This window comes from Paramisgurnus dabryanus, chromosome 13 (assembly GCF_030506205.2).
Source record: "Paramisgurnus dabryanus chromosome 13, PD_genome_1.1, whole genome shotgun sequence".
Lineage (NCBI taxonomy): Eukaryota > Metazoa > Chordata > Actinopteri > Cypriniformes > Cobitidae > Paramisgurnus > Paramisgurnus dabryanus.
Window position 1 is genome coordinate 30,674,482 of NC_133349.1, and position 17,367 is coordinate 30,691,848.

Sequence of the window (17,367 nt, forward strand, 5' to 3'; positions counted from 1 at the left end):
CATATATTGGTGTTGACAGGGCAGAACGTTGAGATTTCATCAGCTGACTTTGCTGAAAAAGCATTGTGGACAAGAATAGTACACACTAATTCAGCATGTTTTTGGCGTTAAATAAAATTGACTTGATCAACAAAGAATTGCATATAGTGTATACTGACCTAGTGTATATTGTGTCTGAAATACACAAGGTTATTTTAGTTTTTATTTCAGTCTTTTTGGGGGGCAGTAGTGGCCTAGTGGTTAGAGAGTCGGGTTTGTAAGTCGCCGATTTGAGTCTCATGACCGGCAGGTTGCGACCACTGATCTATATAAATGACTGGATGATATATAAATGACACTTTGGCCCAATCCCATTTCTCTGTCTTACCCCTAACCCTTAGTTTTGTATGTTCACGTGAGAGTAAGGCCCAACTGGCATAGCCCTTTCGCTCTTGTGAACGTGCAAAACTAAGGGGTAGGGGGAAAGGGGGAAGACAGAGAAATGAGATTGGGCCTTTATATTACGACCCGCAATGTACAGCGTAATTAAACCGAATTTGCAGGTCCCTATTTGTAACAACAAAGTGCCTCTACAGTACGTACTAGTATAAGGGAACAATATGTTAAGTTTGGGGTAATAAGGGGTAAAAATATAGAAAATTATACTTTATTTATACTCTAGGTACTTTATTGCTACAGGGTACATATTGTAATATTTGTACAGCCATTTTTTGAATCAGCTTTTATTTTTACATTTTAGTCTTCGTGTTAACTTAAGTTGAATTTATGTCACGTTTGTAATTATCATGAGTTAATTTTGTTTTAGTTTATTTTGCAGTTCGTAATTTAAGTGCCTTATCTTTTCTAATGCCTAAAACCATTTAAAATTTTTGTTTACTTTTCAACTAATATTTAGTCCTCTATTTAATTGAATTTGAATCAACAAACACGTTTTAAATAGTTTTAGTTAAATATAATCATAATCCTGAACTCTAGTTTAAAAGAAAAAGCTGACAAACATGGCATTGAACCAGGACAGGTCATTCCTATCCAATTCTTTGCCCACCAACTCATCTCTTCATCTTTCCAAATATTGTCAGGAGTTGACTGGGTGAAACATCTATCACCCTTTGATAACATAGCACTGACGCAGTATTTGCGAACCGGGGCAAATTCACAGAAGAATATTGATATACTTCAGGCCCAGCAGGCCAGAGAAAGTCTTCCAATCATACAGATTTTGTCAGGTGTTCCAGCGCTACACAGCTAACGTGTCAGGCGGCACCGTCAGGGCCATGAAGTCAATCAGTCCCCAGAGGAGAGCGTTCCTTCTCTGCCTCGCCATCATCTGGAGCTGGGGAAGCCAATCATCCTTTATTCCCACTAGCTGAGACAAATCAAGGCACTCGGGTTACTTGAAAATCACAGAAAAGGTACTTTGACATGAGCGTGTGAGGAACTCATGACCAGATTTACCTGGATTGACTGGTCGATTGACAGGTTGGTCGGTCGATTGAGTGATTGACCCGTTGATCCTAATTATTTCCTTTTTTAATCTGCTGATAAAAATGACTTTATTCAGTTTTGTTAAGGCTGGGATAAACCTGAACAGGTCTACTCAAATTAGATTTAGGGCCATTGTATAAAGATTGGTAATTGGCGATCATTATTCAAATAGAAACGGTATAATCCAGGCAGATGTCGCAGGGCTTGGACGAGAAGAGAACAGACTCCCCATTGTGTCCCAGTGGGGATTATAACCATTTGCTTACACCGGATAGGATTACATTTGCAATTTGACAGGACGAGGCCTACCTCGCCTTCAAGTCCCTGACAAATCACTTTCTATTTCAGGTTTCCTGCTCAGCACCGTCCCGCTGATCTTTAAGGAAACGAGATGAGAGGGACAATGAGGAGGACAATGTGGATGTCTAGGGATAAAGGAATGAGGTAAGACAGCTTCTCTGTATCATCCTAAGGTCTTGGAAAACGAGGCTGACGCGTCGAGAGTATTAAAGGCAAGCGGCCTTCCCAGTTCCACTCGATCTAACCGGTCAGGAAGCCCCGTAATTGGAGGTAATATCTCCTCGAGTCTGTCTTTTCAAGTCTGTCGGCAGCCGAAACAGACCTCGGCCTCTAATAGGCCCCATCCCGCAGACGCTCACAGCGTGGATTCTGTCATCTTTGTGGAGTTGCAGCCACACCGGATTCTGTCTGAGAGCTAATGCCTATTTCTATGCACGAGGCGTTCCAGATGTCATTACCGGCTGGGAAAACGGCACAAAGACCCACTGATTGTCCCCTGGCCTAGACGTGCCTCTTTCTATTCAATCACTGCTTGGTTTTATGTTGTTCAATCACAGGGTTTCATTCATCCTTTTTAAGACCATCAACCTGGAGCGAACCCATGTCAAACGCGATGATTTATCACTGAAACTTTATCACGTTCATGCGTGTATGTGTGCGTCGTGACTTTTAAGCGCGGAAATGCAGACACAGTGCCACCGGTGGGTGACCTTGCTATCGCTATCTCGGGTCTAAAACGAATACCCGCCACGACAGAGAAACGAATGTGATCAATTTGACAGCAGGACTGCTTACATCATAAACAGGCTTGTTTTGGGTTATTTCAACTGAAATTCTTCCTTCGGCTGACTGTCCGTGACATTTAAAACTGATCAATAGACATTTGAAAACATTGTTGTTGTTTTATAGTGGCCCAATCTTTATGCAGCACCTTTCAAAGTCCAGACGTCGCATTGTTGTCAAGGGCGCCCGCAAAAGCTCTTGGTTTTTCATGTTTATTGGTAATCTTTGAGCTCTACAGATCCGAATTCACCTCTGCTCTCATCTTCTGCCTGAACGACTCTACACCACCCCTGACATTTCCCATAGTAGCGGCTCCCTTACGCTTCAGCAATGCTTTTGTGTTAGCGGCTTACATACTAATGCACATTATATGGACGTTATATGGCAAGATTCAAATATAGCATCTCTCAAAAGAATAAATATGTTTTTCATAAAGTGCTAAAATGTTAAAGTGTCGCAATTTGCAGTGAACACGTGTTATGAAGAATCATTGAAACCATAATGATTTCTGCCTAATTAGAGGCAATTGTCTCATTGTGAAATCCTTTTTTTTTTTGTGGGAACCGCAGTTGTGTTAACGTCTCGTAACAAACGTATGAATATTTATTTATCAAGCTTTTAAAGCTGGATAATACCCGTTGATTAATAACTGTGTATTCATGCAAATTTCATGATCTCAGGTTAGCATTTGATGTCGATCAATGAACTGTGTGGTAATTAATTCAGCCAATTAATCCGTTTTAACGGTATCGTCGTGCATTCAGTGTTATTCTTCAACGTAGCCTCATTCATTCAATCTTTAATGCTTCAATTATTTTTCTCCTTCAGGCAAAATCAATATATAAACCTGAGATACATAAAACATACAGTATCAAACATCAGTAAGACTTCTGTAGCCATGTTGCAGATCTACATCCAGATGACACGCTTCAGGACAAGTGGCTCTTTTGGCTTTTGTGGTTAACAACCACTGAATAAACTAAATGTCACCAGTCTCTGCTCCTACCCTGACCTCCCCTGTCTCACACAAGCACAGAGAGGTAAAAAGAGATCAAACTTAATGGATCCATGAAAAGCTCTGTTGATATTTACTTGATAAGTTTGACTTATTTACTTCGTAAAGCAAGCCTAGTGTGATATTAGATCTTTCAGAAGAATACTTTAGGAGAAGAGGGAACAGGTGAGCTGGTGCCAAATTCATTGAGTGGGGGTACATTGAAGTTGAACGGTTATATTCTTCATCGAGTGGACGCCTCCATAACCAGAAATTTTCTACAGCACTTGTAAAGTCTCAAAGGGACAAAGGAGACACTGGAGAAAAGAGCTGTTACTTCAGAGGAATTCAAAGGTGCCTCTCGTTCAGCTAAGTTGTGGTTGACCTCCACAGACCTCTCGAAGAGCCAATGAACTGATGAGCACAATAACTCACGTCATGCCTCTAGCGCACAAGCTAGCAGTTACCAACCGAAGCCAATTAAGAAAACTCACACTGAGATAAGTTCCAGCTATTTCGAACTGACCGCCAGGTATTTGTAAGCATTCCTCCAATAAAGCTCACGAGTGCCCAGTTTTCCCGAGCCAACGGGCTGTTTGTCAGAATAACAAAAGAGAGCAATTCTTCATGGGACAGCATTTCTTCAGACCACACAGCATTTCTATATATCCAGAGACGGTGAAGGTTATGGCAGATTCCAGAGAAAAATGTCCTTACCTAAAAGCTGCTTTATCTGGCTCAGGACACATTTACATTTTCTTTATGTTTTCCTTAAATATTAGCTCAAGTGTAAAATCCCTATTACAATAATAATAGATACAATTTATATCATTGAGTAAAATTTTTATCACGGTACAAACTGGACTAAACACTAAACTTTTAGGGGTGGTTTCCCGGACAGGGATTAGGCCTTAGTTTAATTAGGAAATATAACTAGTTTTAACAAACATGCCTTACTAAAAACATTACTTGTGTGCATTTCGAGGGAAAACAAAGGCCACTGATGTATTTTAAGATATGTCAGTGCAAGTTGTTTTCAGTTTGGACACCTCTTACATTTATTTTAGTCTAGGACTAGTCTAATCCCTGCCTGGGAAACCGCCCATTAGGTATTTACTAGGGATGCTAAACAATTAATTGCGATTAATCGTTAGCAGAATAAGGGTTTTTGTTTACATCACATATGTGTGTGTAAACTGTGTATAATAAATATGTATATATATAAATATGAACACATTCATGTATAATTTTTAGAAAAAAAAATGTATATATTAAGTATTTATATTTATATATAATATAAATTATACATAAATATACAAATGTATACACATGTAAACATTTCTAAAACATATACATGCATGTGTGTACATTTATTTATACAAAGTTATTATACACAGTTCACACACATATATGATGTAAACAAAAACTTTTATTCTGCTAATGATTAATCGCGATTAATCGTTAAGCATCCCTAGTATTTACTAGACAAAATTATTTGGTAAACTACAGCATGCCATAGAACAGGGGTTCTTAAACATTTTGGGGCCAGGAATCCCTTTCAGGGGGGAAAATTTCCAAGAACCCCCTTAAAATAAAACCAGTTATTAAGCACTTGCTATTCACAATTTATTCAACTATTTTTACACTCTTAAAAATAAAGGTGCTTCACAATGCCATAGATAAACCTTTGGTACCTGTATGGTTCCATAAACAACCTTTAACATCCAAAGAACCTTTCTGTTTCAAAAAAGGTACTTCAAACTACACAAAGGTATGAACGAAATTATTATTTCAAGAATCTATGACTGAATGGTTCTTTAAGGAACCAAATATGTTTCTTCTAAGGCATGGTATTCAATTTATGTTTAAAGAGATGTATTTCCAGTAGTGTTTGGTGATATGCCCCATAGTGAGATAGTCCTATCGCCAGCATGTGAGATCGCTGATACACAATAGTATGGGGGAGGGGGGAGGTTACTTGTTTATTTATTTGTTCATTTTCTACTAATTTATGACAAGCCACTGGATTGGTGGACAAAAAAAACAGAAGCTGATTTATTTTAAGAGCAGCTGGCAACACTGTAACGACCTCAACCTTCTTAAACCTGATGCTGTTAATTCGAGCGCGTCACTGATGCCCAAGCGCTCTGAAATATCTTGCTTGCCAGACTCTCTCACTGGTTTTAAAGTCCTGCGTGCATAACAACCTCTCTAGTGCAAGGAAATTTGCAAGAGCTGTGTGCATTACAAGCTTGGGTCCGAGGAAGAGTCAGAGACACGCGCATTACAAGCTCTCTCGTGCAAGGAGAAGCCCACAAGCTCTCTCATGCGAGGAAAAGCACGCAATGCGCTTTGGTGTTGCAAGTGTGGGTTATGCGGGAATGTGAATGTAAAACTATGATGATAATCATAATAATAAAAGCATTATAATAATTTAATACTATACTGTGCAAACATGCAAACTATCGTCATGAAGGCCATCTGACAGTACACATCAAAATCACCAGTGTTAAATGTACACTGCTGGTGTATATGGATACCACCAGGGCTGGGGGTACTCATGTTAGCACCAGCAGTGTACATTACCACTTGTGATTTTGCTGGTCTATTGGCACAACCCTAATTTCCTGTTTCTTTTTCATGTTTGCCTTTCAATTAGTGAAAAGAAAATGTCAAATCATCAACTGCATTTTATTTTTCAATTTGACAGGGAAGATGCATTATCACCCTGTAAATAAAAATACATTTTTACAGTTTCCTGAATGCAATGGTATTAAAATCTGGTTTTAATTTTTATCATTATTTCATTTATTTTAAATTGGCATTGTTACATTGTGTAAATGAGTGTCTGTCAGTACAGGGCCAGGCACTTTTGTGTTAAAATGTTTGTGCAGTTCAGTGCTGTGGTGTAGTATTATACATTTTTGATCTGATTGTTGAATTATGACGTCCTGTGACAAAATGGTTGCTTCAGTTTGGTAATTATGCTTTAAATATAATAATGTCTGCCATCTGGATTTACCAAAGCCCCTAAGGGAACATGGAGTGCGCACGTGAAACTATCGCGTTTAGTTTCGCGTGCGCGCATGAAACTATTGCACCCACATGTGAACGTGTGCGCACGTGGAAGCGAAAGCTTCACATGCGCACGAGAAAGTTTCACATATGCACGCAAAACTAAACTTTTTAGAAAGTGAGCACGCAAAACTTTCGATTTTTTTTACTCCAATGTTCCAAAACGCAATAAATCCATTTTGACAACTTTCGGTAAAAACGTGTTTTCTATACCAAGAAAGTGTCGAGATGAAAACCACTATTTTCTGTTACAAACTTTCACATAGCATCAGGTTATAAAAACATAAAAAATTCAAATCCATAACTTGACTTTCAAAGATTTATTATAAAAACGGATTATTTTTTCCACAAAATGCAATAAATCCATGACAAGTTTTTATTCAAAATGCTATAAATCTATTGAATTAATAGCCTATATAAATGTGCATTCATCTTTGCCATGTTATATTCATTTAGTTGAACAGTTGTACACACTAATAAAAAATATAAACATTGAAGGCATTAATCAAAACACTTACTTTGTCATATTAAGAACACTGTCATTGCTGCGGTTATAGTTGACGTCGTCGCTTAACGTTTTTCATGTTTGAATGTTTTGGTCCTGCTCGATTTTTGTTGACTTTGAGTAAAATTATGGAAAGTTTTTCATAAGATCCCCTGGGGTCAATGGGTTAGCATGACAGAAACGTGATGCTGTCGGCCCGGGCAAACAAGCACCCGTCTCCCGAGTGCCTCCGAGTGCCTCTTGCGTAAATTATTAGATGTTGATGGCTTACGTTTCTTTCCCGTCACAGAAAACCATCACAGGTTTATCAATGCTATTAAAGTATTATTTTGTTTTTGTTTGTTTGTTGATCACGAAGTACAAAGCAGATGAGGAAAACTAGGACTCCGTGTACGCCGCCATTGTTTGTTTACATTGTGTGAATGGTGCGCTGTAATTTCTGGAACGGATTTATTGCGCTCTGTAAAAAAGGAGGAGTGGCGTTTATTGCGCTTTATGAAAAAGGGAGAAAAGATGACAGAATAACACGGCGGATATTGGATTTTGCGTAAAATTAAGAATTTACTTTTTAATACTGATCTGATATAATACTGATTCTGGCAGTAACTAATTTTTTTTCTTCAAAAGTGGCGTTTATTGAGTTTTGGAACCAAACTCTTCATATTTAGCATGGACATAATATGGTTTGTATATATTACATTATATAATATTATTATATTACATTACATTGTATTATATAAGTTATTTGTATTATTTGAAAATTTTGTATTTTGTGATCATAATTTTTGATGGTGCGACAGTACCGCATACCTAATATTCAATGGGCAAATTTAAACTAAACATTAAAGCTTCAAAATGAGAGTGCTTCAAAATAAGATAAGCTTTATATGACACAAAACACAGGCCCTCTTGATGAAAACAAGATGCTGCAGGACGAGTTAAGTGATGAAGCTAATGCTTAAAGCAAGATGACGTTTATTAAGTTCAACCTACTTGAAAAGAAATACTGCCTTTTTTCATACTAGTGTATGCAAACGACACCACGTGAGCTCAATTTATTGGGTTTGTTGAAGATACAGTGAAATGCAAAAATACCCAATATCTTTTAATGATTAATTGAGACTCAGATGTGTATATAATGGAGTGCCAGATTATTTATAAACAAAAAATTTGGAAAACTGAGGTCCAGCAGTGCTAAATTAAACTATTTAAAACTATTTAAAACAAAGATACTATCTATAATATAACATTTATATGGCATAATGAGAATAAAATGTTAACGTAATGGATGTTTAGTTGAGTAAAGTTTAAGATAAAGATTTAGTAAAATGAAGCATACAGTAAGTTTTAAGGCTTACAAAAGATCAACATGTACTAACTTAGGAGTATGGTAAAGATGCTGAACAAAATGATTTTTTCCATGAAGACATTATCTGTATTAATTTGTAACTAATAATATATGCATTAAACACGAGACATGCCTCCATCTTTCACAAAATGGTTATTGTTAACATTAAGTATAATAAAGTGAGCCTTTGATCCCTCTTTTGAAAGCATGAAATCTGGTTGGCTGAAAATATATATTTTTAAGGCATTGTTGCACACCTCATATGTGGTGGATAAACAAGGCAAACATTTCTATTATAGTACATTAATAAAGTAAAATATTTCTCATGTTAGGTTGACATTTGCATATAATTGCTTATAACTTAACGTTATCAATGCCTGATGAAATAGACTGCCATTGTATTATTATTGCAGCGGGTGACCGTACCCTTACATTTGTTTCTAGAGGCACCGGCTACGTCTGCAGAAGGATAAATGGCTCTCATCAAACGGGAGGGGGGATGTGAAGAGCTGAATGGCACGCTTTTTGAAAAGCAAGGGGGAAATAGGCTCAGTTTTATTTTGCTTGGGGCAGTGCACAAAAGAGGCGAGCGCAGCAACGTGGCAGGTTTTTAAATTGGGATCAAAAGGTTTGAGCTAATTAACAAACTAAATAAGAATCTCCCAAGCTTTGCCTGGCCCAGCCTTCTCCTTTCAGAGCTTCTCAAAGGCCGAGACGCGGCAGCTATTCAGTTGCCGTTTGAGCCGAACGCAGCGGCGTTTGCTCGCTTATTTTGTCATTTGAATGACTGAGAAACGATGTAATGCAGTCTAGTCTCATCCTGGCTGTCCGGTATTCTGCATGTCGATGTGACCTATGACAGTGAAAGAAAAAGCCAAGAGTTTTCCCATTTGGATGGGTTAATTCTATTTGACTTCCCAGCAGAGGCCGTCTAACGGGAGCGAGTGGGAATCGGATGCACATAATAAAGACAAATGGTGGAACATGAAATTTGATTGTGTCTGTTGGTGTGTCACCTCCCAATACAAAAACTGAGACACACACACATAAAACTACTACATTGACAAACTATGTCATATTTGGAAGGTCACACATCCAGGGACACCGCACAGCGTCTCTGTAGACGGGCTCATTGAGTACAGAGTGTTATTTGATTCTGGCCCACTGGCCATCATCCAAGGAGAGTTATGTTTGCATCGGTGTAAGATTAGTCATCTTATTATTTAGTATAAAGAACATATGTTCCCGTAAGACCTAACGTTGACGAGCACACGCGTTGTAGTGTGATATGAAAACACCATCTGTTCTGAAAACAGTAAAGGGCTCGCGGTGAAAGGGAAGACCCTGCGTGTCAGTGAATTAGGTCTCTGTCGTGGGATATTTTTTCATTGATTTCCTTGCAATGTTGTTCATTTTGCCTTGATCTTTATAATCCTGCAATTACACACAAACACATCTTTAAGTCAACAGGACTGCATCCAATTACTTCTGTATGGTGACATGTAATATTAAACATATAAACAATGCAAAGACACACACACAAATGCCACATGGAGTCCTATCTGGTGCCAATGGTGCCGCCATACCGTGAAGGTCAAGCTTATCCTAAAAACACTTGTGATGCTTTTTGGGGGTTTTTTGAGCAGTGCAATGTGGCGTTGCTGTATGATTCAGCGGCCAGTGTGGTGTCTATGTATGTTTATAAGAGTAATTGGTCTCATTCACTAAGCATGCGTATGCACAAATTAGTTCGTACAATGTGCGTACCAACGTTTTAACTATCAAATCATGAATCAACAAAAACTTTCATACTAAAATTTATTTTTAATATATGCAAAAATGTAAGAACAACTTAGACCACACGTACGCAATAATCATAAACAAGGAAAAAATTTATAAAATATATATCACAGATATATTTCGATCAATTTAAATCTAAACTTAAGACATTATTCTTTAACAAAGGATTAAATGTACTTATCCCGAACTAGTTAGTTTGTCTAGAACAAAGCACTCACATAACTTATCTGGGTAATATACTTATGCCGCAATAGTTAGCCTGTCTGGAACCGAGCTGACTTAAACCACAATACTGTATGACACTTGCATTACATGTGAATGGCCCCTACGCTAATAGCATTCTGTTTCTCTCTCTCTGTCTCGTCCTCGACCCATAGGACAATGAGACAAACAGACCCAGTTCCTGCAGCTGTGAAGGTCATCACAACACTGATCTACTGGCTGTCCTTCAACGTGATGCCCAACCGATGCCTGACCAGTGACCAACGGCGGAACCAGTTTAATTCACTTACCTGTTCACATACCCCGATAGTATTTATATATATAAATATATATGTATCTCTCTCAGGGGTTTTTCTCCTTCTATGAGTTTCCCCCGGACTAGCCAGGAGGGTTTTTCTCCTAGGGTTTCTTCAACCCCTGGAGAGTCCGCCACCTTTGGCTTAACTTACTACTTTACTGTATGCGTTACATTATTACTACGCTCGCTTTTCTATGCTTTTCCTACATCTATTAATGTAAAGCTGCTTTGAAATAATTAACAATTGTGAAAAGCGCTATATAAATAAAATTGAATTGAAATTGAATATATATATTATAGGGTTCTTTCCTTGTTCATGATTATTGCTTACTTGTGGTCTATGTTGTTCCTACGTTTTGCAAACATTTAGAAAAAAAAATGTACTATGAAAGTTTTTGTTGATTTATGACTTGTTAGTTAAAACATCCAAATGCATATTTTATGAACAAATACATGCACACGCATGCTTAGTGAATGAGATCCATTGTATCTCGGTGAAGTCATCGGGATTTAAACAGGTGGTGAAAATGTAGCGATTAACAGCGGTATTGGAAAATCTATCAATATGTGCTATTATTGATTTTACTACAATCAATATATTGACTTTAATATTATTGAAAATTATCAGCATTAAATTACAGAAATAATGAGGTATAATCATTTTAGTTTGTCATTGAAAGATTTAATTCTTAATATGCCGAGATAACTACAAGCTATTAAAAGGTTGAAACGTTTAGCATTTGATTTCTATGCTATCAAAACATTGCTCACCGTCTTTACATTTTCTGATCAACCCAACCTGATTATTCTAATGGCACGAGTTTGGGACATGATCATCTGGATGAAAATAGCCATTCTTTTTACAAATGCCTGAATAGCTATTCGGCTATTGGTGAAAATGATTTCTGTCCTAGATGAGATGAACCAGAGAGGAAAGTGTGCACTAATAAACAACAACAGCAAATGTAAAGCTTTCATGCTGTCACACTGTTGTCTGTTTCGAGCAGATATGAGGATTGACTGCGATGAGATAACACACTGGTAATCACTGCAAAACTCAATGTCTGCTATTAAGAGCAACTCTCAAACCCCTTTACAGATGTCAATGCCCTCAGATTCTTGTAATTACATTCAATCTACAGATTTAAATTTATGCTTCAACGTTGTGTGGGAAGAAGATTCAGATTGTCTGCTGTATTAACATGAAATCAAATCATGCTACTGTATGTAGTGCATTTCACTATGCACCATTTGGTTCCTTTTCATTACAATCTTTTGTGTACATATCGAGTTTATGCGGCAAGTGTGTGTGTGTGTGTAGATGTCAGCTCCAGAAAAACCGTGTGACACTGATTTGAAATAAGAAAGTACAGAGCATTTGATTTCAACAAAACCGACATCTGTTCGCTCTCATTACCACCACTGAAGCTAATCGGCAGGCCGTAAGTGTGCTGACTCGGGAAATGGAAGAGCGTGTACAACAAGCGTCAGTGAAATCACACAGCTGCATGTGCAATGTGCACACAATACACAATTCATTGTGTGTGTGTATGTGTGCGTGCACGCGTTCGGACCCTTCTGTGACCTGTCGCGCACGCTGAGCATCGACTCGCCAGCCCCGGGCCGCTGTCGGAGAAATTCAGTTTGAGCTCACAAACATGACAGCTTATACATCAAATTTGCGCTAAAATGAAATATTACTTTTCAACTGACGCCCATCTTTACGCGGGAGAACTGACGCGATTCCTGTTGTCAGCTTCTTTAGAAATTTATCTCTGCTTCCTGTGGTGCAGAAATTCAGTCATCACACACGCTTTTAAGAGGCATATTATCAGGAACTAGCATGTGCTTGTTATGTCAAAAGCATTTTTTGTATAGAAATGATGTAAAAGAAGATTTTATGCATTATAAAAATGTGTGAAATACAGGGATTTCGATAACATCCTAATTAAAATAAAGTGAAAACTGTGAAACCGGAAAAAACAACAGATACAAGTGCCATAAAATCAGGTGTAAGAATGATTAACTGGCTGTAATGAAGTGATTGTAACTCTTAGGTAGATAAAGCAATTGATTTTTCAATAAATCTTTCTCTGGCGCTGATTCTCTCATTTAAATGCCTTCAATTTATTTAATTCATTGTAAAACTAAACAGGAGATGACACAGGCTGAAATGCAAACCTTTCTTTAAAATAACTAAAAAAACATATACAATAAAAATATTTAATTGTATTTAAAAAAGAAATTATTTCATAATCAACCTCACTGTTTGTTTTAGGAGATATTGGGTTAAAATAATTCCTTATGCTTGTAACTGTTTAAATTTACTTTCACAATATTGCACACTGTAACAAGACAAGCAAATGGTAATTTAATTCAAAACAATCCACTCTGAAGGTCACAGGATATAAAGTCAATTCCTTCAAATTAGGATTACAAAAAAATTCTTGGCAGTCAATCAAATGTTTTTATTTTTCAAGACACATCCAGTATGTGACATCCAGAGATTTTCAAGCACACGCGAGCAGAATGCGGTTGGCTGCGCAGACGTTGAGGCCTGAGGTCGAGTTAGACTTTTCATTCTCTGTCATTTTGAAGGACAGGGTCGTAAAATCATAATCAATTATTATCCATCATTTCATATTTGAATGATAATAACTAATAGCTGTTGTTTTCCTGCACATGTCACATTTTTAATCATGCAAAAAAAGATGAACAGACACCGTGCAAAACATTTCATGATTAACATCGCATGAAGCAGATGAATGAATGTGACAGCGGAGGCGGTAAAACAGGTGACCTTTGTGCCTGAACAGGCAAATATGAACAAATCAAAATCACAACATAATATTGCAATTAAAATATCAACAAATACGTAAATCTGCATTGAACTAAACTTAAATGACTTTCTACTGTACTCTATCTAAAACCATATTGATCCACATTAACTGAGTGCTGGTCTGTGTGTAACAAACGCATCAAGGCAGATTAACTGTTATTAGATTTTATGTCTTTACCTTTCTAAGTAGTTTCTGTTATTTCTGAGATATTTTGTCAAAGACACAAGATTTTCGGTTAACATGACCTCTGGTTCAGACACACGCGAGTGGAATGCGATTGGCTGAGGAGACGTTCACACACACACACACACGCACGCGCGCGCGAGCCAAATGCGATTGGCTGAGATGTTCACACACACACATGAGCCAAATGCGATTGGCTGCAGAGACGTTTAGAGGTAAAATATATAATGGTAAAATATTTGAGTTAAAGTACTAAATACAAACCAGACCCAAAGTCAAAACATTTTAAGGTATTGAGTTTTTGTACATGCAGAGCTCTGCACTGATTGGACGACTTTCACGTCACATTTGAGGAAAAACTTGACCACATTGAAACCAGGTGAAGGTCGTATCAGTCCTAATAGTGTGCATGTACATATACATGGTGTATTTGACACATTTGGACACATTCTCTTATTTGCAGTTCTGGTGATGCGTTTCTGTATTGGCAAGAAAGTCCAGCCTTCCCAATACCCTAAACAATATTCTCACATTTCTATCATGTCAAACCAGTTCCAAGCATGCAGATTTCACCCAAAACTGTATCATAAACATACAACAGAATGCTGTAATGAGCTACCGCAATGTGCTTTTTAAAGCAGTTCCCATTTTGGTTTCATAGCAGGAGGGCAAGACAGCTAATAACACACAGGCACAGCAGAAACGCTTTTTCCCTCGACATTTACTGTCTTGTGGAGTGAGTTTGATCGACCATCTGGCCTCTGAGTAGCGCGTTGTTAAAACAGTGAAATCAATGGAGCCACGTCCACCGTGGATGCCCACCATTACACAAGCCATGTTGATGGTGTTACACTTGAGCCAGTGGATGCATAGCACCTAACACTCCGTCTCCTCCACAGTCTCCCCTCTCGCTTTCAACAGAAGCCTCCCTAATGAATTTCCATGGCGCGATGCTTACGATGTGAGGAGTAGAGAGCTAACAAAACTGCACGCCGGCCCATCGGTGAACAGTGAGACCTCTGGTGGGCACAAGGTGGACCCGAAAGCCTTTACACATGCCATCGTGCATGAAGCCTTTTGTTTGATTTCATGCACAAATTTCGCATGGAAGGAAAACAAATAAACACAAGCGATTCAGACAGGCAGCACTTCAAAAGTACGCCAAATGTGCTCGGCTTTAACTGCAAAACGTGTATGCATGTATGTTTGTTTGAGAGAGAGACAGAGAGATGCCACAGCAAGACTTCATTTAAGAGCTGATTTGACTCAGTTGTGTCAGTTGAAAAACAGGACCTGTCATATTCTGTTTGTTTCAAATGTGCCGTGGAAATATTAAAGCAACTGTTAAGAAAACATTTCCACTTATGCCGCAGCAACAAAAACATAGATGTGAGCTGTCAAAAATCACAAATCTTCAGCACAATGTCAGCGAAGTCAAAGCCACAGTCATCAATCACAGCCACAGCAGAACATGTGGGGAAAAAACTAAAACATTGTTTTATTAAGACCAACACCGACACATGTGTGCAGAAACATTTTAGTACAAACTTAAGCAGCTTAACATTAAAGTCATTTGCATTTCATCCAAACCTACTCTAAACTAAAGAGAACTTAAGTAAATATATGCACACTTGAACATGTTTGAGTGTAAAATAACACATCTGTTGCTTGTTTAAGTGGGTTGCTGGACATGTTAATGTCGTCTTATGTCATTCATATCTGCGTTTTTCTGCATGGTATCGAACCGCTTGTCAAATGTCATCTGCGTGCACACAAAACTGTATTGATCTATATTGGGCTTCTGTCTCCATGTCTGATCAGGTCAGACTGAGAGAGATCTCAAATTTCGTACAAACAAACTTCAGCTCAATGTTGACAGGATCACAGCTGCTGTGTGAAGTTTCACATGAAGACGCACAGCTCGTGCATCAAATGCATATATGCGTTTACTCCCAGCAAACATACGAGGAAAAGAAAAACATTTGTAGACGTATAAAAGAGGTATGAGATCCAGGGCAGATGAAGATGAGTGATTTAAGTAACTCTCTTACCGATCCGTATGACATGCGGCATCCCGACCGAGCCGTGAATCCAGAGAAGAGACACGAGCATCCTCGCGCTCCAGTACTCCTCATATTCCCGTCTGTTCGTCATGACTGAAAACCTCCACAAACAAGTCCAAACATCAAATCTTCAGTGACTGCGACACATCGACTCTCATTCTACTTTGTCTCAACACGCGCTCGATCCATTCATTATTTAATTTAATAATTTCGGTAAGTAGGTGCGTGCGCGCGCGCTGCGCGAGTCAGACGAAGCTCCGGATCGGTGCGCGTGTACCTGTGAGCTACTGGAATGAGCCTGCAGGAGTGCCTGTACCCCTCTGTACCCCCTGTATCCCCCCTCTATCTTCTCCACCTCCTCCTACAGATGATGCTGCCGCAACAACCGGCCTGGAGTCACGCGTCACTCCGGATGAGGAGCAACACTCTTCACGTTACACTCCAGTCTCCTCCTTCACACACTCCCATAAACAAACTCTTGTGAGGAACGAACGAATCGGCATTTAATTATTCTTTCAAGATCTTGAATTTTCTTCATTTTCAACATGCAAATAAGCAGTAAGTTTTATGGGTTTTAGAAAAAATATCAAGGCGCATCAAATTCTGAGTCAAAAAGCAATCAGATTTGTCACAGTAGTGAGCATGTTGATTTGCAGAAAAAGTCAGATTTTCACTGAAACACACATGATGCTCTGCGCAATATTGTCCAATCAGATGGATCGTCAGGGTTTGTGTATGCCTGCTGTCAGGATGGAAATACCAAATGCTGATATGTTAAAAGATATCAATGTTTTACTCATTATGGTGTGGTAAGGATAATGTACAGCCAGCCTACAGGGTAAACATCAACTTACTGGCTGTACATTATCCCACTTATTAAACAGCTACTTGCCACGTAATGCGAGTAAAAATATGGACACAGAATATAGATTTGAAATATTTTATTAGTTTATTTTTCACAAACCTTTTGCAAGGATAAACCGTTTTCTAGCTTCTTTAAACTAAGACACAATGTTCAAACTAGATGAAAATGCATTTGGTTTAATTATCTGTAAATGAAATCTCATATACATTGAACAAAAATTATTCATTCAATTTACAATTTTTTTTAAGGTAAGAGGTTGTAAACGATTTATTTAAGAAACAATTAAACAAAAATATATAAATATATAGAAAAATAAAATAAAAAACTTTTGTTTAAATGTAGCTTAAATAAGTTGATTGCAACCACTTACCTTTAAAAAATTAGTAAATTGAATGAATCATTTTTTTCAGTGTGTAAATTATCAAGCATTAATATTAATAATAATATTTGTGATGATGTAACTATTATTATTATTATTATTATTAGGTACATTTATCATGTTAAATGATTATATATCTATCAAATCTATATCTATCTATCTATCTATTTATCTATCTATATCTATCTATATATATATCTCGGCTGTGTTACTGAGAATAAACCTCA

General features: G+C 37.8%; 1 protein-coding gene across 1 annotated transcript in view; it reads right to left on the reverse strand.

Moving 5' to 3' along the window:
• Nucleotides 1-16,490, reverse strand: part of grik3 (glutamate ionotropic receptor kainate type subunit 3) — a 135,343-nt gene extending 118,853 nt beyond the window's left edge. The window contains exon 1 of the mRNA XM_065246343.2: nt 15,885-16,490. Coding sequence (XP_065102415.2) covers nt 15,885-15,987 — 103 coding nt within the window. The 5' untranslated portion in view covers nt 15,988-16,490. The remainder of the gene's footprint in view (nt 1-15,884) is intronic.
• Nucleotides 16,491-17,367: the final 877 nt, after the last annotated feature.